General features: G+C 45.0%; 1 protein-coding gene across 1 annotated transcript in view; it reads left to right on the forward strand.

The window, feature by feature from the left end:
* The window catches only part of TTC17 (tetratricopeptide repeat domain 17), a 55,511-nt gene extending 43,709 nt beyond the window's left edge, over nt 1-11,802 (forward strand). Inside the window, 7 exon segments of the mRNA XM_086613371.1 lie at nt 814-979; nt 3,966-4,086; nt 4,418-4,577; nt 5,469-5,552; nt 6,831-6,950; nt 8,256-8,399; nt 10,753-11,802. Of these exon segments, the coding sequence (XP_086469497.1) occupies nt 814-979; nt 3,966-4,086; nt 4,418-4,577; nt 5,469-5,552; nt 6,831-6,950; nt 8,256-8,399; nt 10,753-10,884 (927 nt within the window). The 3' untranslated portion in view covers nt 10,885-11,802.
* The last annotated feature ends 12,420 nt before the right edge of the window (nt 11,803-24,222 follow it).

A 24,222-nucleotide genomic window follows, 5' to 3' on the forward strand; every position in this document is an offset into this window, starting at 1 on the left:
TTCTAAAGCAAAGGACCCACGTTACTAAAACTGACATCATTTAGCCTGGAGAAAAGGAGGCTGAGGGGGGACCTTGCTGCTCTCTAAACTACTTGAAAGGACATTGTAGTGAGGTGAGTGTCAGTCTCTTCTCCCAAGTAACAAGCGATAGGGCAAGAGGAGACAGCGCCAAGTTGCGCCAGGGGAGGTTTAGATTGAATATTAGGAAAATTTCCTTTACAGAAAGGGTTATCAAGCATTGGAACAGGCTGGCCAGGGAAGTAATTGAGTCGCCATGCCTGGAGGTAGATGTGGCACTTAGGGACATGATTTAGCGATAGACTTGGCAGTATTAGCTTTACGATTGGACTTGGTGATCTTAAAGGTCTTTTCCATCCTAAATGGTTCTATGATCACAAGTCTTGATTATCAGCAGCAAGAGCTTAGGTGTTGAATGATGCTGGCTGCCTTCAAACTTCTTGCTCACAAAGCAGAAGAGTTTCTAACCAAAAGTTCCAGTGAGCATGAAAACAATGAAATACCTGCTTTCATCATGTTGCAAACAAAATATGTAATGAAAAATGCCTTTCAGTTCTCTAGCAGTTACATAGGTTTTCTCCGATGTTGGAGATTGAAGTTGTCTGCTTTGGTGGGATGCAGTGAAAGTGAGCAGGCTTAGACAATGCTTTGAGATGGGAAGGGAGGGAGAGAGAAATTGAATCTTGAATTGAAAATTGAAATTGAATCTTTGGGCTAAAACAAGTAGTTTATTGGAGCTGATAACATTCATGGTGTTTCTTACCGTTAACCTTGCCAATGCTGGTTTTTTGGTAGATCACTTTTCAGGTCAAACGTTTAAAGAAACCAAAAGCTGAAAGCTTGGATCTCCAGGAGCCAGCTGGGAGACATGGGGAAGAGGGGACTAATGGAGAAAACGAAAACTTTTACCAAACTGCCCTGGAGATCAGTGGACCAAAGATACCTTCTCCTGGACCAATAGGTAACCTGCTGCTTCTAGAGAAAGCAAGTTGTTTGCAACTTTTGTATTACTCTGGTTTATTTCCTTTGCAGCTTTTATATTACACTGGTTTGTTACCATAAACGTGTGTCACAAAAACCCAAGTAGTGAAATATGCCTTCTAGATGAGTACATGGAAAAATCAGAAATCTCTTCCATCTGCACCTTCTTCATGACGTGCAGCATAACTTTATCTGCTGAGTGAAAACTTTCTAGTTAATTCCCAGAACTTCTGAGGACGAGATGGTAAGAGTGGAGAATGGAAGAGGTAGATGTTGTGAGTAGAAGTATTTAAAGAGAGAGGAGGTTTTAGTGATCTTTTTCTTAAACCAGCTTCTCTGCCCGTTCAGTTTTAATCAGATGAGAGACACTCCTTTGGGGACAAATGCAGGATGAGAGCTTGAATAGATTACTGACTAAACAGGAGACACACAACTCAAAAACAAAAGGCAGAAAACTTGATCTAATAAAAATAAAATAAATTTTAAAAATTAAGTGTTCTGCTGTAATTGGTTTGGTGATATTATAAGAGAAAACTTATACTGTCTTCCAGAAGACTGGAGTTACAGAAGAGTAGAGTTTTGCACCCACAGATGAGACGATTTGGAGAGGGAAGTGTAGTTTTTGCTAGTTGAGTAACAGGAATTGGAGAGTGGTCTATTATTATGGGGCAAGCTAGTTCCACTGGTGTGTTCAGGTGGGCAGAAATCGTCAGCACGTGATTGCTTGGGATGGAGTTTAGAGCTGATGGAACCTAACGATGCCGAAGAAGAGAACCAAAGTAGTTGGCCCCCATACTTTTTATCTTACATAGATTTTAATGGAGGTAAAATCTTTGTCATAGGGCTGATGTATAAGCAAAGATGGGTCCCCAGTACGTTTCAGTCCTTAACAACTCGATGACCTAGAAAGTGATTTCACATTTTCAAGGCTTTTTTACATTAAATCTTTAACACGCTTCTTTTTTACCAACCGACAAATGTAAGTTACTGAATTAAATATTTAAAGGTGGGGGAGGGATTACAGGAAAAGATATTATCATTTATGAGCACACACCTATCCTTTCCTTGATACATCTTCTCTCCCCTGAGCTACTTTTGTGGCTTTATTACACAGCATCCCTCGACTCTAAAGTAGTTATCTTCCTAACGCTTCTGTCGGGTCCACCAACATCCTCTTTGCAAGAACTAAATTATGAAAAGTCTGAGTAACATGTTGGAGGTCACCTGGGAAGTTCCTGGTAGAACAGGGAAATGATGCTAGCTGACCTGTGTTTGACTATCTAAGACTGCTGAACTGTCCCTGCGTGGTGTTTCCATACCTCTTGCTAGCTTTTGCCGTTCATGAAGGTAAGAACTCACAGTCAGATAGTTCACAGTGGTGGTGGTGAGAACTGGTCATTCCCCTCTGAAGTTTCCAAGTGTTTCTTGAAGTTAATTTTCCTTTAATCAGAATGCTTTCCAAAAGACATGGTATTACAGACTTCATCGTTATTTTGCAAAATTATGGTGAAACGTTTTACTATACCTTGGGTGGGAAGTAGGATTTCCATCCAAATGGGCAAAATTTCAGGTAACTAGAAACAAATACTGAAACACTGCCTGTGTAGCTGGTACGAGAGACTGGCACATTGTTAAACTTGGCTTCCCACCGTGCAAATTTACAGCTCCAATGAATTTTTCTTATGTTCCAAACAGTTCGGATGTTTCTGATATGAGAGGAAAATGTTTCCTAACAGTTAACACAAGCTGTATTCCTAGGACTCGGTACAGTAGATTTCAGTAGGCTTTGGTTCACATGTGAAGATCAAGTTCTTGTTTATCCCAGTGAGCTGTTTAACATAAAGCAAGTTATTCAACCTTTCTCTGCCTTGGTTATCTTCCCTGCAAAATGGGAGGGCTGGAGTGTATTTGCTTAATAATTTCAGAAATGTTGCTATCTTGAGTGTAAGAATGCATTAAAAGCCACCATCTGTCTTAATCATTGAAAAGAAATGGCACTAATTTTCACCTGGGGTTGTCAGAAGATGGAGCAATCAACTTTTGTTAGTGATTACTGTAGCTGTGGGACATAAATGATGACTCGCTTATGAACTTTCTTTAAGGACATTTAAGTAGAGACCTTACCTGTAAACAAGAGTGGCAATTTGTGCGTCCAGTTCTGGAGCCCCCAACATAAGAAGGACATGGACCAGTTGGAGAGGCTCCAGAGGAGGGCCATGAGGATGATAAGAGGGCTGGAGCACCTTTCCTATGAGGACAGGCTGAAAGAGTTGGGGCTGTTCAGCCTGGAGAAGAGGAGGCTCCGGGGTGACCTTATAGCGGTCTTCCAGTACCTCAAGGGGGCCTCCAAGAAAGATGGGGAGAGGCTGTTCAGGAGGGCCAGTTGTGATAGGACAAGGGGTAATGGTTTTAAAATAGAGGGAGGTAGATTCAGATTGGATATTAGGAAAAAATTTTTTACCATGAGAGTTGTAGAACACTGGAACAGGTTGCCCAGAGAGGTGGTGGATGCTCCATCCCTGGAGACGTTCAAGGCCAGTTTGGACGAGGCCCTGAGCAACCTGATCTAGTTGGAGATGTCCCTGTTCCTTGCAGGGGGGTTGGACTAGATGACCTTTGAAGGTCCCTTCCAGCCCTAACCATTCTATGATTCTATGATTCTAATTTTTCTGAATGTGCAGCTATTGAAAAAGTGTAACGATACAGGTTTTAAAACCCCACCTCCTAATCTCTTTTGTGTAGGAGCTGGTTCTGTCTTTGGATCCCACAAGATCCATTCAGTCCATTTACGTTCGGGAATGTTCTTAAAGAAATCCGGCTGCGAGACTGTGACTTTTGTAACATAGGGAATGCATCCACAGGTGTAAAATATTTTGTAAATCATCGTACTGAAGTAGAATGTCTTTCTACTTCCAGACAGTTTCTTCTATTTTGATTTTTTTTTTTTTTTTTCCTCCATTCTCAAGGAAAAATGCGTGACTATCGTAGCCTTGGCTGGCCAAGTCCTGATGAATGCCTGAAACTCCGTAGGGTAGAGCTTACAACTGTGGCCAGCACATGGCTTGCTGTTTCTGCTAAAAACATTGAGTAAGTATCTTGTACGTGAACCTGGAATAAGTTACTTCCTAAAGCAAGACAGTTATATGGGCTTCAGGGTGCATGAACTGAAGATTTTACAATTCTTTAAGAAGGAACTGCCAGGATTTCAAAGAAGTTTGAAAACATTATGTGGTATTTCATCAATAGACTTGCAAAGAAAAGTGCAAGTGCAGACAGAAGATCCAGTTTCTCTTGCTTCTTGAGCTACCCAAATGTGATTCTGCCAAGTTCTGGGCAGTTTACACTCACTAGAGAACTTTGTAACGACTCATCTGTTTTCTTCTCCTGACTGATTCAACTTGTGTTACGACCTTTGTAGCATTACAGAACACATCGATTTTGCCACGCAGCTGCAAGAACCAGCCGTGGAGCCCCTTTGTAACCCAAACCTACCAGCCAGTATGCACACCTTGGACCACCTGCAAGGTGTCTCTAGTCGGGCCAGCTTGCATTACACTGGAGAAAGTCAACTGAAGGAGGTATGCCAGAGCTGAAGGCTCTCACACAAAAACGGCCGTACCACCGCAGATTCAAAGTGTGTTTAGCTCAGTGCCCTGTCTCCAGAAGTGACCTTCAGCAAGTGAATGCTTGGATAAAACTGTAAGAACAATGCAAGCTGAAAGCGGTGTTTTACCAGAATGTTTTCCCAGCCATCTATGATCTGGCCTGAGGGAAATGAAGACAGGCTGAGAGAGTTGGGGTTGTTCAGCCTGGAGAAGAGAAGGTTCTGGAGTGATCTTAGAGCAGCCTTCCAGTACTTAAAGGGGCTACAGGAAAGCTGGAGAGGGACTTTTTACAAGGGCATGTAGTGATAGGACAAGGGGCAATGGATTTAAACTGAAAGAGGGGAGATTTCGGTTAGATCTAAGGAAGAAATTCTTCACTCAGAGGGTGGTGAGGCACTGGCACAGGTTGCCCAGAGAAGTTGTAGATGCCCCATCCCCGGAAGCGTTCAAGGCCAGGTTGGATGAGGCTTTGGGCAACCTGGTGTAGTGGAGGGTGTCCCTGCCCATGGCAGGGGGGCTGGAACTAGATGATCTTTGAGGTCCCTTCCAACTCTAACCATTCTATGATTCTATGAAATCCTAAAGCACCATTAGTGTCTTTGTATTTATAGCTTTTGCTGGATGAATTAGTGGAAGAGAAGTCCATCTGAGCATACATAAACTTCTACCATTCTTAGTATCCAGTGCCATGGAGTTATGACACTGAGTGGTGACACATATAGTGTTAACTCAAGACAGACAGTGATGGTTAGGTTGGAACAGGTTGAAGCATTTGTAAAAGGCTGGGGAAAAAAGCAACCAACAAGTGAGGGACATCTCTTACAAGGTTCCAGCATCTAAGTGTTTGTTATTCCTTTTCCACAGGTGCTACAAAATCTTGGCAAAGACCAGTACTCACCACAGTCATTAGAACAAGTTGGTACTCGAATAGCCAAAGCGTTGGAAAAGGTATGTGTAAATGAGAAAAATGAGAAGTCTGGGCTTACCGCTCGTGACTGACGTGTGCTGGTCAATCCAGTCTGGAACTGTTTGTCTGAAATCCCAGGCAAGGAACGGATTAGTACTCGGACTAGGGATTTGTGTCTATTCAGCATCTGTAATGCCCTTACAGGTATTTGGTTGAGCTGTATCCTGTGCTTACACTGTCAAGTGTCTTGCATATGTATCTCTATACTAGGAGATGATGATGATCATGGACGTAATTTTCCCGGGATCTACGAGGTAGATAAGGATGCAGGGATTGTTTTTACATGTTTACAGCTGGTGGGGAGGTTATCCCAAACTACTGTAGAATAGAGAGCTCAGCCAAAACAGTTTGGTGCCCCTAGCCTAGTCTACCAGAAGCCATCTGAGGAACCTGACTGTGCTTTGAAACTAAAGCAAATATATCTTGGTTGTTCCAGGTGTTACTGTTAGCTCGTGTTACAAGATTTACTTTCTTTTCTCTTTAAATGTGTACTAACTTCTTCCCTTACCTGCTGCAGTTCCCCCTGCAGACAGCAAGCTTTATCCAAATATGCTGAAAATTTAGTGCTGAGACCAGAAACAGAATTCTCAGTAAGCTTAGCTGTGTTGGAATTAAAATGCAGTTCTTCTGTCTACCAGTCTCATTCAGTATTCACAAGAGCTAATCAAACAAATCAAGATGGCTACTTATCTTAATTGCATATGTGAGCATAAACATTCATTTACTCTATCTGAGTCCATAGAATTCAAGCACATAGTATTTTCCTTTCTAACACGTGACAGGGGAGTCAGCCAGCTAGAGGCACCAAACTTAATTCAGCTCAGCTTGTCAGGCTCCTTCTGTGAGCTGCATCTCAGAGCATCCTTTCTCTTTCCAGTGACTCCAGAGAGCTACAAGTCCAAACTTAGCTAATTTTTTTGCTTTATGTTGGCTAATGTGTATATACATCTAGATGCTCAGCGTCAGACAGCTGGTTAGAAGCTGTTGTGGCTGCAGAAGCTGTTGATGCTGTTTAAAGCTCTTCAGCTGCTATTCCTTTTTTAAGAAAATTATATTGCATTTGGAGTTTTTGGTTTCATTTGGCAATCTCATTTACCTGGCTGTTGCATATATATTGTTAGATAAGAAACTTTTTGCTGCTTTGAAATAGTTTAATGCTATTTTTTAAGCCTAACACCCTCTACCTCAATATATCAAATAAATCAGAAGAGTGAAGACAGGAAGACTGATGATTGGTTTTCGTGTTGTGCTTTTGCCAGAATCAGACCTCGTGGGTCCTCTCTAGCATGGCAGCTCTTTACTGGAGGGTGAAGGGCCAAGGAAAGAAGGCGATCGATTGCTTACGGCAAGCGCTGCACTACGCACCCCATCACATGAAGGTGCGTACACACGTGCCCACTACTCGGATAAAATAACGTTTTGCTTGTCACTACTAGAGCTTTCAGAGACTGTTGTTAAGGCAAACATTGTGTAAGGCAAGCAATTTGAGTGTCTACCATGTATTAGGTATTAGCTAGTTGTGGTGGAACCTCAAGAGTTTCACCACCTATCTAGTGTGGACTGGGTCTTTTTACGAAAAGAATAATAATCGTAATCATAATCATAATCATAAAAAAAAAAAAGACAACTGCTAAAGAGGTTCAGTGGAATTTCCTGCACGGTTCAGTGAGTTTGACACCTCGCTGGGCAACGCGGGCTTGAACTTTCCCGTTATGTAGGACTTTGAATCTTCATCAGCATTTGTCTGGACCAGTCCTCTAACCTAAGATGTGAGGAGTATATTATGCACTGTTGCTACTTTCTCTTGCCTTTTCTCATGTAAATAAAAGGTAATCAATTTTCCTGTGGGCTTTTTTTGTGGTTCTAACTTCCAGAATATCTGCTTTGCCAGCCCGAGTGGCTTATCCACCAAAGGTACTCCTTGCCTTGTAGAGGTCAAGGAGGCAGGGATCGAATACATCCAAAATTTTTTTTTGTCCTGTTCAGGACACCTACGACTTGCTGCTAAGCAGCATTTTGTCCTTTGAAGGTGCGAAGCCCAACTCTGAGCAGAGTCTGTTATGGCTGTCAGGGCTCAACAGTTTTGTCAGTCAGACAAGGTCACAGCCTGGAAATCCAGGAAATAAAAAACAAACCATCAGTGACTAGCTGAGAAAATTGTATTTATAAATGTTATCCAGCATCAGATAGGAATTCTGTGTCAGAGGCAGGATAAAAACCAGTGCATTGGTTGCACTAATGGTTAGACCCTTTTTTCACCTCCATGCTGTCCCCTTTTGTTCATATTCCTTCTGCTTTTGTGCAAGAGCTGAAGGAGAGCGGTCAAACAAACTGCATTTCTTGTCTCTGAGAATGCATTTGGGGAGAAAACTAGCATAAGAGCATCTTAAAAAATAAAGGTACATACTAGGACACCGAAGTGAGTTAATTTTCGAGTTGTTTGTCTGTGCGACAGTAGCGTTTGTTACTATTGTGAGTAGATGTGTGTATGTGAGGGTTTTTCATTTATAACTCAGATCCAAATGCCCTGTTATAGTAAAATAGATCTGACTCATCACTTTCAAATTAACCAGATAGTGGAGTGGGCAGTAACCAAGTGAGAGCTGCCAGGTGGTGGAGTCTTCTGTTTGTCTTGATTTCAATGGGAAGAACCTCACTGTTTATCGCTTGCTCTTCTCTTCCAGGATGTACCACTAATAAGCCTAGCAAACATCTTCCACAACGCAAAACTCTGGAATGATGCCATCATTGTGGCATCTATGGCAGTGGAAATAGCACCACACTTTGTGGTTAATCATTTCACTCTGGCAAACGTCTACGTAGCAATGGTGAGTGTGCTGTCACTTGGTTATAGCTTGTCTTTGGTAGAGTGTGCGTGTGTGTATCTGTATATACATATATATATATAAAATCTTACTCTCACAAATAATTTTGGAGGAGCAACATTTAAGAAATGAGGGTAGGATCAACAAGAAAGAGTGTTTTTTCCATGCCAAAGCTCTTAGTTACTCATTTTACTACACATTTAGTACTTGAAGGCCAGCATTTTTATAAGCTGTCTTCAGGATGCTGTCTGCAAAGCTTTGTTAAGAGAGTAGCAAACAGTTGATAATTGTGGTTGTCTGCCAACCTAAACACGGGATGTTTTTGCAATACTGGAAAATTAATGATAAATTGGGTCTCTATCCTGAAGAGCTGAGCTTAGCATACTGAGTAAAACCCAGTTCACAGTTGTGACGAACAAACGCCCAGAAGGGAAGTTTAATTTCAGTATCTGGATTATCAGCACCCAAAATAATTCACAGATTGAACTCAAATTTCTTCATACTTACTAATGTACAATTTAGCTTTCAGTGCTTACTCTGAACAGAAAATGTTCATTCCATTTATCTTACTAACGCTGGGTTGGTTCTTGTGTGTTTCATCCTTAGTGGGACCAGTATATTTGAGGGGTAAAAAAGGCACCGTTAGACTGAGACATAGTTGATACAGTTGTCTGTGTCAAAAGTATTTTCCATTACAAATGTTCCTGTGTATCCCAGCCAGTTTTCAGCACTTGTCAGAGATTTATCCTTAATGTTTTGCTCCTGTGGTTGAGGGGATCACGGAGGGAAGGGGGCGAGTTGAGCAGGCAGTCGTGTATTATGGCTGTCAGGGTTGGGAAGAGCTGAAATGCACAGTAGTGTCAAACACAGTGGAAACAAACTGAAGAAAAGCATGACTTTGGTCCATTAAGGTGTTACTTCTGACAGATGTTTGAAAGAAATGAAGTAGAAGTTTGATCCTGGAGTTGCTAATGCCTTTTTAAAGTTAGCGCAGCGCCTACGGATAATTCTCCCTGGATCTGGGAGATACCTCCATGAAGCCCCATGTTCATTATATGAAATGACTGCAGCAACAGGACAAAATTTGACTTCTGGATCAAATTGTACTAATGTAAAGACAAGTTAGTTTATTTACGTCGTATTTAACCTGCTGTATTTGAGAGCTGGCTCTGACCAACAGGTTGTAGAAGATGTCATGCTAATTAATAATTAATAGTACAGCTTTATAGCAGCCAACATTATCTGCAAAACTTTTCAGCAAGTTACCTTGCAAAGGGGAAACAGTTGGCCCTGTTAAGGACTGATGGGTGGATGGATGGATGCTATAGGAACTATTGATGTGGGAATCTAAAGGAGCATCAAAATAATATCAGATCACAGCAAATGTAAATGATTGCATCTAAAAATGGAAAAATCTGGTTTCTGTTTTCATTGCTGTTTATCAGTGCTCCCTCAAACTAACACAGAATTTTCCGTGTAATTCCTGTTGAAACTGTATTAAAATATACTTTAAAAAAAAAATCAAGACTTTACAGCTTTATATCAATCTAGTTAGTGTTTATAATGTGGCTGGAAATTAATATTATCTCTGCTGTACCAATAAAGTTAATGAGAAAAGGAACTTAAGAAAACCAGTGCTGACAGTGACTGAAAAACCCGGAGTGTTTTGGGTCTTTTCCCCTCTCGTTTTTCTTCTAATACACTATTTGATGTTGGTGTGCCTTCCTAGTTAATAAAAAAGTGAGATGGCATAGGTGTTTAGATTTCAGCTGTCTAAAAATAGATGTTATTTCAGTATGAATGCTTCTTATTACCATTCTGGAGTCCAGCTTGTCAACTGAAATCATCTAGCTACTGTATGCTTTTTAAGTTTTAGGGGGTTTATTTGTTCCTTTTTTTTTTTTTTTTTACGGTCTTTACATTGAGTAATCTCTTAAAAATAATTTCAAGTTGTTTCTAAAACTGTTGGCTTCTCAGCAAAGTTGATGTTTTTGCACTGCCCAAGATTTTTAAAGCTTTGATCTATGTAAATTCTGACTGAAACCTGTTTTTAAAAGTTATTTTACAGCAAGAATGCTAAGGTCTACTATTAAAATAGAAAGGCAAGAACGTTGGTCAATAATGCTCAGCAGTGATTTAACTCCCTTCCATGGAGCGTGCAGAATGGGGTAATTGGCCCAAGAAAATATCAGAGTTATTTGGGGAAGGAGGAAAAAAATCCTAAACCACAAGGATTGGTTCAGTTACTTTTGTGCATATCACGCTGCTCGACTACTTAGGACACGAAAGGCATAGAAAATGTGAGTGTTTACTGTTTTTTTAGAATCTGACTCTTTGCAATCTTCTTTCTTTGTAGGAAGAGTTTGAAAAGGCAATGAAATGGTATGAGTCAACACTAAAACTTCAGCCGGAGTTTGCCCCAGCGAAGAATCGAATTCGCACCATTCAGTGTCATTTACTTCTGAAAAAAGAGCGACGGTCTCCGTAGAGATCAGCATCTTTCTCTTTTTTTAAAAAATGTCATTCTTCTCTATTCTGCTTTTAAGTGTGCTAAGATAAATTGATGAACCAAAATTTTTAACAAGACTTCTAAAAAGAGATGAGATTTGGATCAAGGGTTCTCTTATTGTTTTTTTTTCCTCAAATATAGGAGCATCTTTGGAAAATATATTTCACAGACCATAATTTTAAAACGTCCGTGTAAATATTAAACCAAGAAACTTCCGTGAGTCCATGACCACCTGTACCAGGACCCAGGCACTGTTAGTTTTTTCCTTAATGCTCAGATTGGCATCAGCATCCAAAATAACTTGCTTCATGTCTTAATGATGTAAGTCAACGGAAACGCAACGCGCACACCTGTACCAAATAGTAAGAAGAGATACTCAGCAGTTCATCCATGTGAAACTCAGGCTTTGTCCAGTCTTGTTCACTCCATACCACATAACCTGCTTTTTTGGAAGGAGAAGGACAAGATTTTAAATTAGGAACATCAAGCATTTTTGGATTTCTGTTGGAGGATGAGGAGGGAACAGGAAGACACTAAAGTTAAAGTCATTTTTAGTCTGACTTGCAGGGAAAAAAATCACTAAAAATCCCAATAAGGTGTTTTATGTTTTTTCTATATATTCATAGCCCTCTGCCTCCCTGAATGGTCGATTTACTAATTCTTTGTTCACTGTATTTTTAGCCAGTTCAGAATAAGGTGCAGGTTTCTGCTCACCCTGAGCCATAGTTTCAGCTGCTGAGGAGGAGGAGGGAAGCAGTGTCAAGGTATCATCAGCAAATAAGTCAGGTGGAAGATTTCCAAATCAGTTCTCTCTTTGGTTGTGGAGGACACGATTCTCCAGACATCGTTGTCGAATCAACAAGGGCACATATTTGAAATAAAACCAATTGTTTATGAACAAAACACAGCTTCTCTCATCTGTGTGTCACGCGCCGTTTGCGAGAGTCGAGGCTTCGGGAGCAGGCAGAGCTGGGAAGCAGGAAAGCATTTTATACTCCTGATTAGACAACGATTTTCTGTGGATCCATGGAAAAATACCTCTGTGCCTGACTCCTTTTCTGTGGCAGAAGGGAATAGGAAAAGTTATCTAAATCAGCCATCATGTAACCTACCCTCCAGCTTTTAGTGTTAAACATACTGCTTAGCGATTCTTTTTTAAGAACTAACAACATTTATGAACTTCTTGGGGTTTTTTTCAGTCTTTTTCCCCTTTCAGTGATGCAAATTAAGAGCAAGTATGGCAGTGGTGGAAACTTATGATGTCAACATAGTTTTTTTTAAATACTGTAACTTTTTACTTCATAGAAGGATCCCTGAATATTTTTGTATGTAGTGGAAGATGAGCAGTTCTCATGCAAATTTTACCTCTGTTTTACTGCAAGTAATTTTTCTGTGTCTAGAAAGCCCGATGAGTTATGAAAGGTATGAGCAAGTGCTACTTTTGGGTAGATTTTTATTAAAAATGGGTGAACGTGTTAAATTTTTGTCAACAGAGCCAACAGCATGTCCAAGCCTTCCCCTCCCAAGGCTACTGGAAGGCTGGATGCTGTTGACTGGAGATGGGCATCGCTGTATCTGTATAAACTCCAAGAGGAAGATCACCTTCTGGAAAGTCCGATGCACCACCAGAGGATCGTGGACTGAGATAATGGATTACACAAACTTCTCACGTAGAGGTGTGGGAGCAGAAACCAGTAAGGCAGGTACAAGTAAATGGAAAGAAGTTCTGTTTGAGCAAGAAAAAAGAGCAAAAGCTTTTCATAGAACTAAAGCAGTGCGCAGAGAGGCTGCTTTTATTCAGTTTTGTTAACTGATGTGCTTTACTTTTATAGTGGTTGATAAATGCTTGAGAGTCACTTGAATATATTTGGTAAATCTTCTCTTACATGTGCCAGTTTTAAAATGTAATATGCAAAAACTTCTCTTGGTACAGAGGATCCACCGTACTTGGTTTCCAGATGTGTCATATGGTCAAATCAAGTGATTGCCACATGCTGGACTCTTTTCTTGCTGCCTCTGTCTCGCTGATGATGAGAAATGCCCGGATTTAAGTGAAGAGTAAGGCTGGTCCATAAGAACCTAAAGCAGCAATATGTGGAGCACAGACGGTCATCCTTGGCTTTGACAAAAGATGGAATTAAAATAGACCTTTCCTGGATCACCAAGGATTATGCTCATAGACAGCACTGATGGGCACTTAAAATTAGCTGTTAATACTCATGTTGGTTTACATCTTGCTTACTGAAGTATTTACTTATTTTTTTATTAAGAAATGCAGCAAGGTGCACTGTGTACCAACATGGTGCAGAAGGCAGGAACACTAAGTTTTGTGTGCGTGTCCATACTGTAAATTGGTATTACCACCAAGGAGACAGAAGGCTTTTGCTCTTTTTGCTCTGTTGGCATTTCCAGAGAACTTGCACCTTCTAAATGGTTCTTGAAAACTACAGTAGTCTGACTTCATGTAATTTTTTTTTTTCGGAATCTTAACCAAGTACTTTAAGGGAACGTGTACTGCCTCACTCTCATAAAATTTGTATGTACAGTTATTCATTTACTACTCAGCTACTGTGTGCTGTATTTGCCATACAACTAATTTTAAAATAGCCCATGCTTCCTTCTGAACTATATTTTCAGAAATTTTAGGTCGTTCCTCTAAGTGTATTGTGTAAGCAGTGCATAAAACTGAAACAGGGAAGCAAAAAGATCTACTTGAGAGCATAAACTTGACCTAACACCATCAACAGAGCATGTGTCTTAAAGATTTCACCCATGGATCCATCTGCTGGGGAATGCTGGCTCCCACCCTGGAGAAGATGAATGGAAGACTCTCATCTCCATGTCTTCAACCCTCCTGTATAAATGCCAAGGATGTTGGGTTTGAGTGGTTTGGCTATGTTCAAACATTAGTCAAAGACAAACTAATTATGCTGATTATTATAAAGTTGGGCAAGAAGACAAGTTGGGCAGCGTGTTGAAAGGGAAGCCAGTGAATTTTACAGAGCAATGGTGCGACTCTCTGCAGGATGAGCCTACAGACTCATCTACAGAACAGGTTGCCCAGAGAAGCTGTGGCTGCCCTATCCCTGGAAGTGTTCAAGGCCAGGTCGGATGAGGCTTTGAGCAACCTGGTGTAGTGGAGGGTGTCCCTGCCCATGGCAGGGGGGTTGGAACTAGATGATCTTTGAGGTCCTTTCCAACTCAAACCATTCTAGGATTCTATGAGCTAGCTATTTAAGGATGACATTCATCTTCCATTTAAGCTATTTTAAAATAAGATAGTTGTCTAGGCTTCAGTAAATGGAGAAGATTATTATCTTGAGAGGGTGATCCACCCTCCCTGTCATAGAGCGTGACAAATTGCCTGTTCGAACTGCCTGTTACTTTCCATTGACTGTTGAGGTACCTTTGGACCAACTGAACTTCAATATAATTTCTAATAATGAGACTTAGTAACTCATTTCTTATTGACTGGCTCAGCTGAACATCTCACCAAAGTAGGCTAATTTATGGATGACATAGCCATAGGTAAATGGCAAAATCCTCTTTTCTCCAAAAAAGTTGGGTTTTTCTCAGTTATTTTCAAAGCATACCCAGAAATTAAGTATAGATGGGGGAAAAAAGGTCTCCCTTTGCAGACAGCATCAGGCTACTGACATCCAGGGGCTTCTGAGGGCACAAGCTACAGGAAGAGAATCAGATACTTCTATCTGTCAAGTGGTGGTTTTGATTCACTGCAGATGGCATAGTTGTACTGGTCAGGGCTGCACTGATGCCGTTCAAAAAAGAAAACCCCTAAATACCACGTTGGCACGCAGTGTGACCGTAGCATCACATTCAACCAACAGGCTTTACAATGTGATGGGATGTTAATTTCCATCACCTGTGGACACCTTGCATCAGCTGTGATGGCCAATTTTCATACCAGACTGAACATATTAATCAGAGAAGTTTTCTGATGGAGCTTAAAACCTTCTTTTCCCACTCTCTAACCCTCCCTCCTTCCCTCTTACAGGGAAAAGATTAAAACCAATCGGAAAACCCATAACCTCTCCCTAACAAGCATATGATACAGCAAGGACACTCTTAGCTCTGTGGCACTTTAGTGATGCTTTCGCTTCCTGCAATTTTTAGTAGCTGCCATGAACTCGTGGCATTTAGGACCTCCTGCTTCATGGATAGTGATGTTTCTATCCTTGTCACTGTCCTCCTGCATGACTTTAGGCTGTCCCCTGCTTGCTGGACCTCTCTTCCTCTCACACGTTGTCTAAGGTCTTTTTAGAACATCAGAGGATTTTCGGAGCCGGACTCATTGCAGTTTATGTCTTTGTTATGAGAAACAGTTGTAGTGCCAGAGAATACAAACAGTAGAAGAGTTTAATAGTCTCTGTGTCAGCTCTGAAAGAGTGAAAATGCTTGAGAAGAACTTCCCGTGGCGTTCAGAAAAATGCAAACTCCTCTTCTCTGGAGCTAATGGATGTTGTGTGGCAGGTTCAGGGTGGTCCTCCTATCTCAAGCATCACTTAGAGGTGTCCTTCTGGAGTGCTGCAGGTTGCCTTGATTTCTTAGAGGACCAGGTGGCCATGTTTGGGTCAACAAGACTCTCTTGAAATAAATGTCCCCGAAGAGTAAGGTTGTCACTTGTTGGGTTGCTTTTGCTGATTCTTTTTTTTCCCTCTAATTTGCTGAACGTACTCAAGTGTGCCAGTATTGATTCAAACAAAGCAAATGGGTCTATGAGCACTGGGGCTTACGAAGCTTTCCTATCAATTTGTGGTCTTCTTGCTGAAGTCTGGTGGCTGGTCATCTGTGAGAGCCAACAGAAGGTTGTCCTGCAAATGACTACCAGGAAAGGACAGGCAGTGAGCTTAAAGGCAATGTGGTTTTATTATTATTTTTAGGGAATCTGCACAAGAGTGATACAACCTATATTCTGTGCATACAATGTTGAGAAAGTGAAAGCCTGAATTAAGTGAGAGAGCTCTAGAACTTTAAGCTTTTCTCATTTTTAAGTATTGAAAAGCCCAGGACTGATTAGGAACAGTGTTTTGATAAGGCTGACTGCTTAAAAAAGCAGTCCCTCAAACTTTTGCAAGTAGTTGATTTCTTTTTTTTTTTTTTTAACTTTTTAAACCTGATGATCTGCTTCTGGGGGCAAAAATAATAGTAACTGACTTCAGTAGTCCCCGAGGAGGTGCAATGATGGTGCCACAGAAGGAACAGTTTCAAACACAGGTGAGTGAGAGTTAGTTTTGTGGTATTTAGAGGGATTGTCCTAAGGCAGGTGTTTAGATTTGTTGAGGCTTTTTGCCTTTAATCTAGTTTCAGGCTGCTCCTCCCATGTTCAGTCTCCTTCAGAACTGGGTTATTACTAATCTGACAGAGTTTCCCTGTATTTATTTGTGCCCATGGCATGCCAGGTGTAAGAGCCAGTCTCTGCTCTGAAGGGTGGACAGCCCCAGACATCAGCCCACAGTAGACTTTCAGCGGTTCCAGACTTTGTGGAGCTCATTTCATGGCCAGGGTTGAGTCAAAGTGGTGTTACCAGTCCTTCCACGGTAACACCACTGCTGGCTTTAGAATCAGAGCAGTGCACGTTCCTCTGAGAATACAATTCTCTGCTGAATCAGTCATTGTTCTAGTACCATTTAATGGAAGATTAAAAAACCTGAATTTTTGGCTGTTCTGCTTTTTGATCAGAATCCAGTCTTGTCTTCTCAATTATCTAATTCTACTGTTATTTAAAAAAAAAAAAATTCCTAGAGCTGCAGGTGTCTCAGATTACAGTACGATAGCATGAGTTACCACTATGTCTTATGAGTGCCTTTTGCTATTCCCTGCCTTGTGATCCATGTGCTGAGGAGAAAAGAAGGAAAATTTAAAAGCCATTGAGAGACACTAACTTGTGGGCAGATGCAATCCAAATGAAATAAATGGATGGAGGAATCATAGAATCATAGAATGGTTTGGGTTGGAAGGGACCTCAAAGATCATCTAGTTCCAACCCCCTGCCATGGGCAGGGACACCCTCCACTACACCAGGTTGCCCAAAGCCTCATCCAACCTGGCCTTGAACACTTCCAGGGATGGGGCAGCCACAGCTTCTCTGGGCAACCTGTGCCAGTGCCTCACCACCCTCAGAGTGAAAAATTTCTTCCTTATATCTAATCTAAATCTGCCCTCTTTCAGTTTAAATCCATTGCCCCTGGAAGTCCAGATGAAGGCAGTTTTATCCAACTGTCACGCCAGGAGCTAAGGTAGGAAACCACGTTCTCTGGGAATAGGGAAAAGAAACCAAGTTTTAGTGCTGTGGCTCTCAGAGGAGGGGGAGAAAGCTCCAGGTAAGAGTGAGGAAGTGGAGGGTCTGGCTTTTCTAGCATGAGAGACTGTTCCTGGGTGCCAGACTGGACAAGGTAGCAAGGACAAAGAGGTGGCCTGGGTGGATGGTTTCTTCTGGTTGTCTGGAGAAGTCAGAGAAGGAGGAGGACGACATCTGAGAAGCCATGAGTCAACACTGCAAAACCACTACAGAACGGTGGGTCCGCTGTCATTGACACACAGCCCTCCCCTCTGTGTGTTCCAGTGTTCCCTACTTCTCCACCTGGATTGCAAATACTACTGGAAAAGAAAGATCAGGACGTGATTCAGGTAACAGAGGTGTTAACGCTGGGGTGGGCAATCATAGAATCCTAGAATGGTTTGGGTTGGAAGGGACCTCAAAGATCATCTAGTTCCAACCCCCCTGCCATGGGCAGGAACACCCTCCACTACACCAGGTTGCCCAAAGCCTCATCCAGCCTGGCCTTGAACACTTCCAGGGATGGGGCAGCCACAGCTTCTCTGGGCAACCTGTGCCAGTGCCTCACCACCCTCAATCTACAGCCCACGGACCAGATGCATCTTTTGGCTCTCGCCCTCTTTCTCGGGGCCCTGCAGGTGCAGTGAGGTCTGTGTCTGGTTGTGGGGCACAGGGACGTGTCTGCACGTGGGGTCATCCGAGGAAGAGTTTTCCACGCAAGCGGACGGCGTGATGGCATGTGTCTGTGTCCCCAAGCACGGAGGGATGCACGCATTCGCGTAACAAAAACCACATGACACGTGCCCTCCCGTATCAGGTGACCAAAACAGGACACCTGTTTGCTGATCATTTTATGATCGTGCATCTGGCCACACAAGCTCAGCGGGGACACCACAAACGCTTTTCAAAAGACTTGGTACTAGGTGGCATCGTCTGCCCTGCCACACCGATGTCTTTACGTACCAGCATACAATTGCATGGCTGTACCACTGTGAGAAACAACCCTGTGGTTAATTGTGACCACGGGGTATAAAATAAATCCACCAGTTCATTCGCTGAGCTGGTTCCATTGACTATTAGACTGCCACAACAAAAGCTGGAACTACAGCCTTTGCAATCTACACGTTACCTGGTGATGACTGTAGCTCCTACGGTCTTTTTCAGTGAACTGAGAGGGGAACTGAATGATCTTCCAAGCCCTAGTGAATTAATTCCTGACTCTCATCATAGGGCAATTCTAATTACTTGGAGCAGCTTGGTCAGCACATCAGGTCACAAGAGCTCTGCAAGTGTTCTTATCCAATACGTTATAGGTTTAAGTGGGCCTTCCTTTAAATTTTTATAGGGATGCTCCTCTTTCACTCATACACAACAGCCATCCTTAACAGGAGCATCATGAAAACCTCTTCAACAATGGGGTGGCTACAACCTGACTGAAGTCCTCTGCAGCTGAGGCAGCAGGATAGCCTTTCCTCGGGAGCAGATCAGATCAGTGTAGCACCGATGCTGTTATCCCGAGAAAAAGCCACGTGTCCTCTTTCATAAACAGGGTATTTTGTACTTTTAGAAACCCAGAACGTTTCCTATCAACCACTTTCTCCTAAAACATTTCGAAGACATTTTGACCAGAGGAACAAACAATTGGGCATATTTTAGTGTAGGCAAGGCTTTTTTTCTTCAACTGGAGGACCTGCAAGAGGGAAAAAAAAAAAAGGGAAAAAAGAAAAAAAAACACAACAAACTTGGGTGGGAGTTCCTTAGGAACTCTTCAGAAGAGAAGACTGTAGTTTCAACCTTCCTCAGTGCCAGGCAGAGGAGTGGAGCCTGCCCATCAGCTACATGAATCAGGGACAGGGCTTTTATTTTCTTTCCACCTTTTTGTTTATTAGCTTAGCTGTGAGCTTTTTCTTTTTTTTTTTTGCCTTTTTGGGGGTTTTTTTGAGTGACTGAGTGGCAGTTGTAGTTGCTTCAGTCTGGCTAGCATGTCCTAGCATATCAGGTTACTGTGATTTGTCTGTTCAACATGCAACTCTTCAAGTCGGTGAAAAAGAAGAACAAGACTTTCTAATATTGTCAGCGTGGCACTAGGAAGTTTGAGAGGCGAATGAGAAGTGTGGACGAATTTGTAATATCAGTTAAAAAGTTGATATTTAGTGGAATGGACAAGGGCACAGCGGGTAAGATGGAAATGAATTCATCCTATGACTCTTTCACTTCAAAGTGCCAACAGCAGCCCTCCATTACCATCTCATACCCTTGCTTGCTCACCACTCCTGAGGCTCCATCAAAACAGATTCTGGCCGGCACGGCTTGGTTTTAGGAGGTCTACCAATGAGGTTTACACAATTTTTTTAATTTTTTGTTTTAAATCATCCGAGCATCCTCCCTTACTCGCAGCGAAGTGGCTTCTTCTTAGGGCTGTGGTGACCAGCTTTAGCTCCCAGACACCCACACTTCTCTGCTCCCCACTTTGTCCACATCATGCAGCCTGGCCACCTCTGTGAGCACTGCTGCCAGCTCCGAGCAAACGGAGGAGACAGCGAAGGCCGAAGGAAGATGGGGCTCTGGAATGAAACCAGGCGGTGGCAGCTGTCAGCCTCTAAGTGCTTCCCCTGTTCCTTACCATCTCCTCCAGCCTCTTAGAGCTGCTGTGTGGGAGGAAAGAGCAGCATCAGCAGCTGGAAGAAGGTGGGAGGAGTGGGAGGAAGAAGAGGGAAGAGCACCTGGGGGCTGAGAGCCAGCCTCACTGCCTGCTCCCTTTCGCAGCCCCATCCAGCCGTGCTCGTTACCCACCTGTTAGCTGGAAGGGGCTGAGGAGCAGGTAGTGGTGTGAGCAGTGGGTTGTGGGTCCATCTCCCCACCTCCCTCACCCTTCCCATGTTTCTGCATTTGTCCATGCCAGGAAAGGAGCTGTTACTGAAACAGAACCACTCCAGCACTGTCATTGTCTTACTCCCCATACCTCTACCGAGTGGGCAGCTGAAGCAAAGATGAGACGTGCCCGAGGATAAAATTATTATTGCCTCCTCTCCAGGCATATCTGGACATGGATTGATGGTCCATCCTACTAGGAGCAGGTAAGAATTGTCCCATACCAGTACACCTGTCCTATCCCACAGACTGACCCAGTATCTTCCCTGGGGACTCCGTGTGACATGAGGGCCTTGCAGCTCTGTGCCCATCTGGGAGCATCGGGTTTCCTGAGCTGCTTTTCCAACCTGCAGTCGTGCTACTTCTCCTTCTCCTCTGCCACCACAGTCTGGATCTCCACTGGCTTCTGTTTCTCAGGTCCCAGTTTTCACGCTGCCTGTCTCTGCGTGCCAGCTCCAGCCCTGTGACTCCCTGGAAGTGCAGTTGTGTGCCTACACCTCTGGAGCCTCCTAGATACCCACACAATCCCCTCCTCGCCCATCCAGGGGGTCCCCGGGTGGAGATGCTCTGTCTTTCCCCTGTATTTCTTTCCTGGCCACCCTTTGCCAGCGGGACATTCTCAATCGGGGGCAACGCAGCGACGGTCGCGACGCCTCCCCGGTGCCCCCAGCTTTGGGGTAAACTCACACCCTGGGCAGGAGCCTTTCACGCTGGGGGTGGAGGAGGGGGGTGGGCAGCATCATGTCGCAGATGCCCCGATTTGCCCCCGCTCTCGTCCGGGAGCCCGTGGCAGAGTCGGGGGCGGCGCGGAGATGCTCTCGCCCGGCGCTGCCTGCAGGTGGCAGCCGGAGCCCGGCTTGCGGCGGCGGCGGCAGCGGGGCCGGCCCGGGCGGGGCAGCGCGTCCCAGCCGGGCACGGCGGCACCGGACGCCCCGTCGTGCCCCCGCCGCCGGGCCCGCCCGCTGTCTGCGCCCCTCGGGCGGCGGGACCCCCCCAATCCCTCCGGGCTAGTGGGGTGGAGGTGCCCGCCTCCGCGGCGCCGCCGGACCCCGGCTGCCGTCGGTTTGTCCCTCTGCCGTGCTCAGCCCCCTCCTCACCGAGCGCTTCCCCGAAACTTGGTTCGCGGGTCCTTCCGGGGTCCGAAATCTCAGCAGGTCCGAAATCCGCGGCCCAAAGCGGAGGCGAGAACGGGCTGCCCTCGGAGAGCGGCTCCGGGCGGCTGCCGCCCCCCCCGCTCCCCTCCGGGACCGAGGTGCGCTCGCCCGACGGGTGCCCCCCTCGGCCTGGGTTGTCCCGCTGGCATTTCGGGGTCGGGGGTGGGTCTGAGGCACTGTCGGCTCTTTTTAGCGACGGAAGAGCCAGTGGGCACTGCTGTGGGGGAAACCAGGCTTTGCCGTGGTGTTTCTGAGACCCACCCTGCGGGGGGCTGCGCGCTGCGTTCATCTCGCCCCCCTCCAGGAGCAGCTGTGTGGCGGGTCGAGCAGCGTTAGCGGCTCCGTCAGCCCCGGGGGTCCCGGTGTGAGGAGCTCCTTAGGCTGAAAAACCCCGCGGCCCCTCCGGTAGCTCGGCGGGGCCGCCGGCCGCTCCCCGCCGCCGCGACGGGACGGACGAGGAGCGCGGGGGCGGGCGGGCGGGCGGTGGCCCCCCAGCCAGGCTGGAAATCCCGGCTTCGGTGCCAGCTCTGGCTGCGGGGAAACCTCCTGCCTCGCCCCCGCCTCCCCGAACGGCCCCGGGGGCGGCCGGGGGTCCCCCGCGGGCACTGCAGGGCCCCGGGCGGCTGAGGGAGAACCTTCCCTCCCGCCCACGCCGTCTGAAAACCGGGGCTGTTAAGGCGGGGGATGCGGGGAACTGAATTTAAATCAGTTGGAAGAAAGTGGTGTCATTGTTCTCCGAGTACGAATCCAGCCCAAAAGACACCGGCGGTGGAAACGCGGAGGCGGCGCGGTGTTACCGGCGATCCCCTCCCGGGCAGGTGCGTGTCCAGCACCGTATTTCTGAGGGGCTTTGCCCACTTCAGCTCGAGATCTGCAAGGGGAAGGTGTGTGTCCATCAGGAGAATGCTCCTGGCGAATCTCCCAGCCCACCGAAATGCTGCGTTGTGCAGCCTCACGCCGATCCGTCCTTTGTGCAATTCCCTCGCCTTTCCCCGTGGGTTGTTGTTTTGGCCCAAACCTTACCTCCAGCTGGGCTAATCTAGATGTCTTTCACGATCTTGCCTTTCAAGATGACCCTCCTCAGCTCCTTTACCAGATCAGTCCCTCACCTCTGCGTGCCCTCCAGCTTCTCACACCAGCCTACCTCTCCAGAGCTCAGGGACAGCCCCTGTGCAGGGAGTTCCCTGCTCACCTTTCCTGCCTCTGGAGCAGCCAGAGGCATTATCCAGCACTGGATCCGTCCTGAAAACGTCTGTAATTCAGACCAGAAGCCACCTCAGGCTCTGTTAGCTTCAAACCTTTTGGGCTGGATCCATACTCGGAGAACAATGACACCACTTTCTTGCAGCTGATTTAAATTCAGCCAAAAATCAAAGAGATTTTTTTTTTTTTTTTTTCCCCACAGCCCAAGTCGGGCTTGTCTGAGGACCTGGGAGAGAAACATGGAGGCTTCTCATCTGTTGGACACCAGTCCCTCTGAGACAGGTAACGGCTGCCTGTTTGGAGACCTAGAGGGGCGGAGATGGAGAGGTGGTGCAAGCATCACCACCTCAAGTCCCATCACCATTTATTAGTTCCTGTTTAGACCCCTGGAAGGCGATGGGAGATGAACTGGAATTTTGCCCCTGCAGGGTGTGGCACAGGCACTAAAGGCTGAAGTACCCGAGCCATGGCCATGGTGGGGACTTGTCCTGCTCGTGTTTATGATGTTCTTGAATATCTTAGGATGCGTAGGGAACTGCAGTCTACAGGGCTTTCAGTCTGCCCCCCATTTGCCAGCTTGAAATGCTCTTTAAAATGTATTAAAAAAAAAAAAATCCAAACACTATTAAATGCAAAGAAATCATGAAAAACAACAAGGAACAAAAGCTCTCAATCCTAGCTGAGCACTGCACAGACAGGAACCTGCTCTGACGTACATGAGCACCCCATAGGGATTAACTCTCTCCTGCCCAGCAAAGCCAGCCTTCTAGTTTCTACTTTGCAGCACCTTCTGTGTGCTATAAATGTATTTAATCTAGCCAGATAGGGAGATTAAAAGGTACAGGCTTAGTACCTATCTGCAGTTGCCTCCACCCAAAAAACCAAAAACACAACCCTGGTCCACGATTTTTCTGCCTGTATGACAGATCCAAAGAAATTTCCCTTGTGAAGCAGATGCAAGACATAGGCAGCAGAAGTCTAAAGCAAAACAAAAAGGAGAAGCTCTTGGAGTCATTTTCCCCTTTGCTTTCCCGTAGCAAATATGCAGAAGGGAGGCTATTGCATGGCTATTACCAACCAGTTAATATTTTGCTACCCTCACTGAGGTTCCTAAAGCCCTTTGCAGCCCCTGCTTCGTTCAGTTTCGGGTACCCCCACCTAGGAGATAGCTGGTGTTATTAACCCCCCGTATACAAAGAGGGGCCGTGAGCCACAGGGGGGCATTTGTGTAAAGCCACCTTACAGGCAGCACCTGGCACAGAAATTAGGAGGTGGCATTCTTAGTTTTCACTTTAACCTTCAAGTCAGGTCTCCTCCTTTCCCCAAACATGCAGTGCCAGACCACTGCAGCATCAAACGTGCAACAGCATCCTCCATCTTCTTGCCATCTTTGGTACCACACCGGGGTGGAGGGACGTGCAGCCTGCAAGCCTCCATACCCTCACTTGCCTTTCTAGGAGGTTGCTGTTTAGAAAGCTGGACTAGGAGATCCATGCTTTTGGCTATCATCTGCATTATCCTTTATTTCTAGAAAGGAGCATCATCGCTGAGGAGGGAATGACACAGAAACGACTTGCTTCGGGTACTGTGTCGCTGCATCTGTCCCATGTTTGGGCACAGTGAGAAGGGCTGACGTTTCTCCTGATGTACCACCTACTCCCATTTCCCTTTTTTTTCCCTGCCTCTGTGAGCAATTCAAAGTCTCACCACGGGACCACCTGCGCAGGGGTGCAGCCCTCGCCCATAGCAGGGCTCATCTGTGGCTGCAGCAAGAAAAATTTGGAACAGTGT

The sequence above is a fragment of the Tauraco erythrolophus genome, chromosome 6, assembly GCF_009769465.1.
Source record: "Tauraco erythrolophus isolate bTauEry1 chromosome 6, bTauEry1.pri, whole genome shotgun sequence".
Classification (NCBI taxonomy): Eukaryota; Metazoa; Chordata; class Aves; order Musophagiformes; family Musophagidae; genus Tauraco; species Tauraco erythrolophus.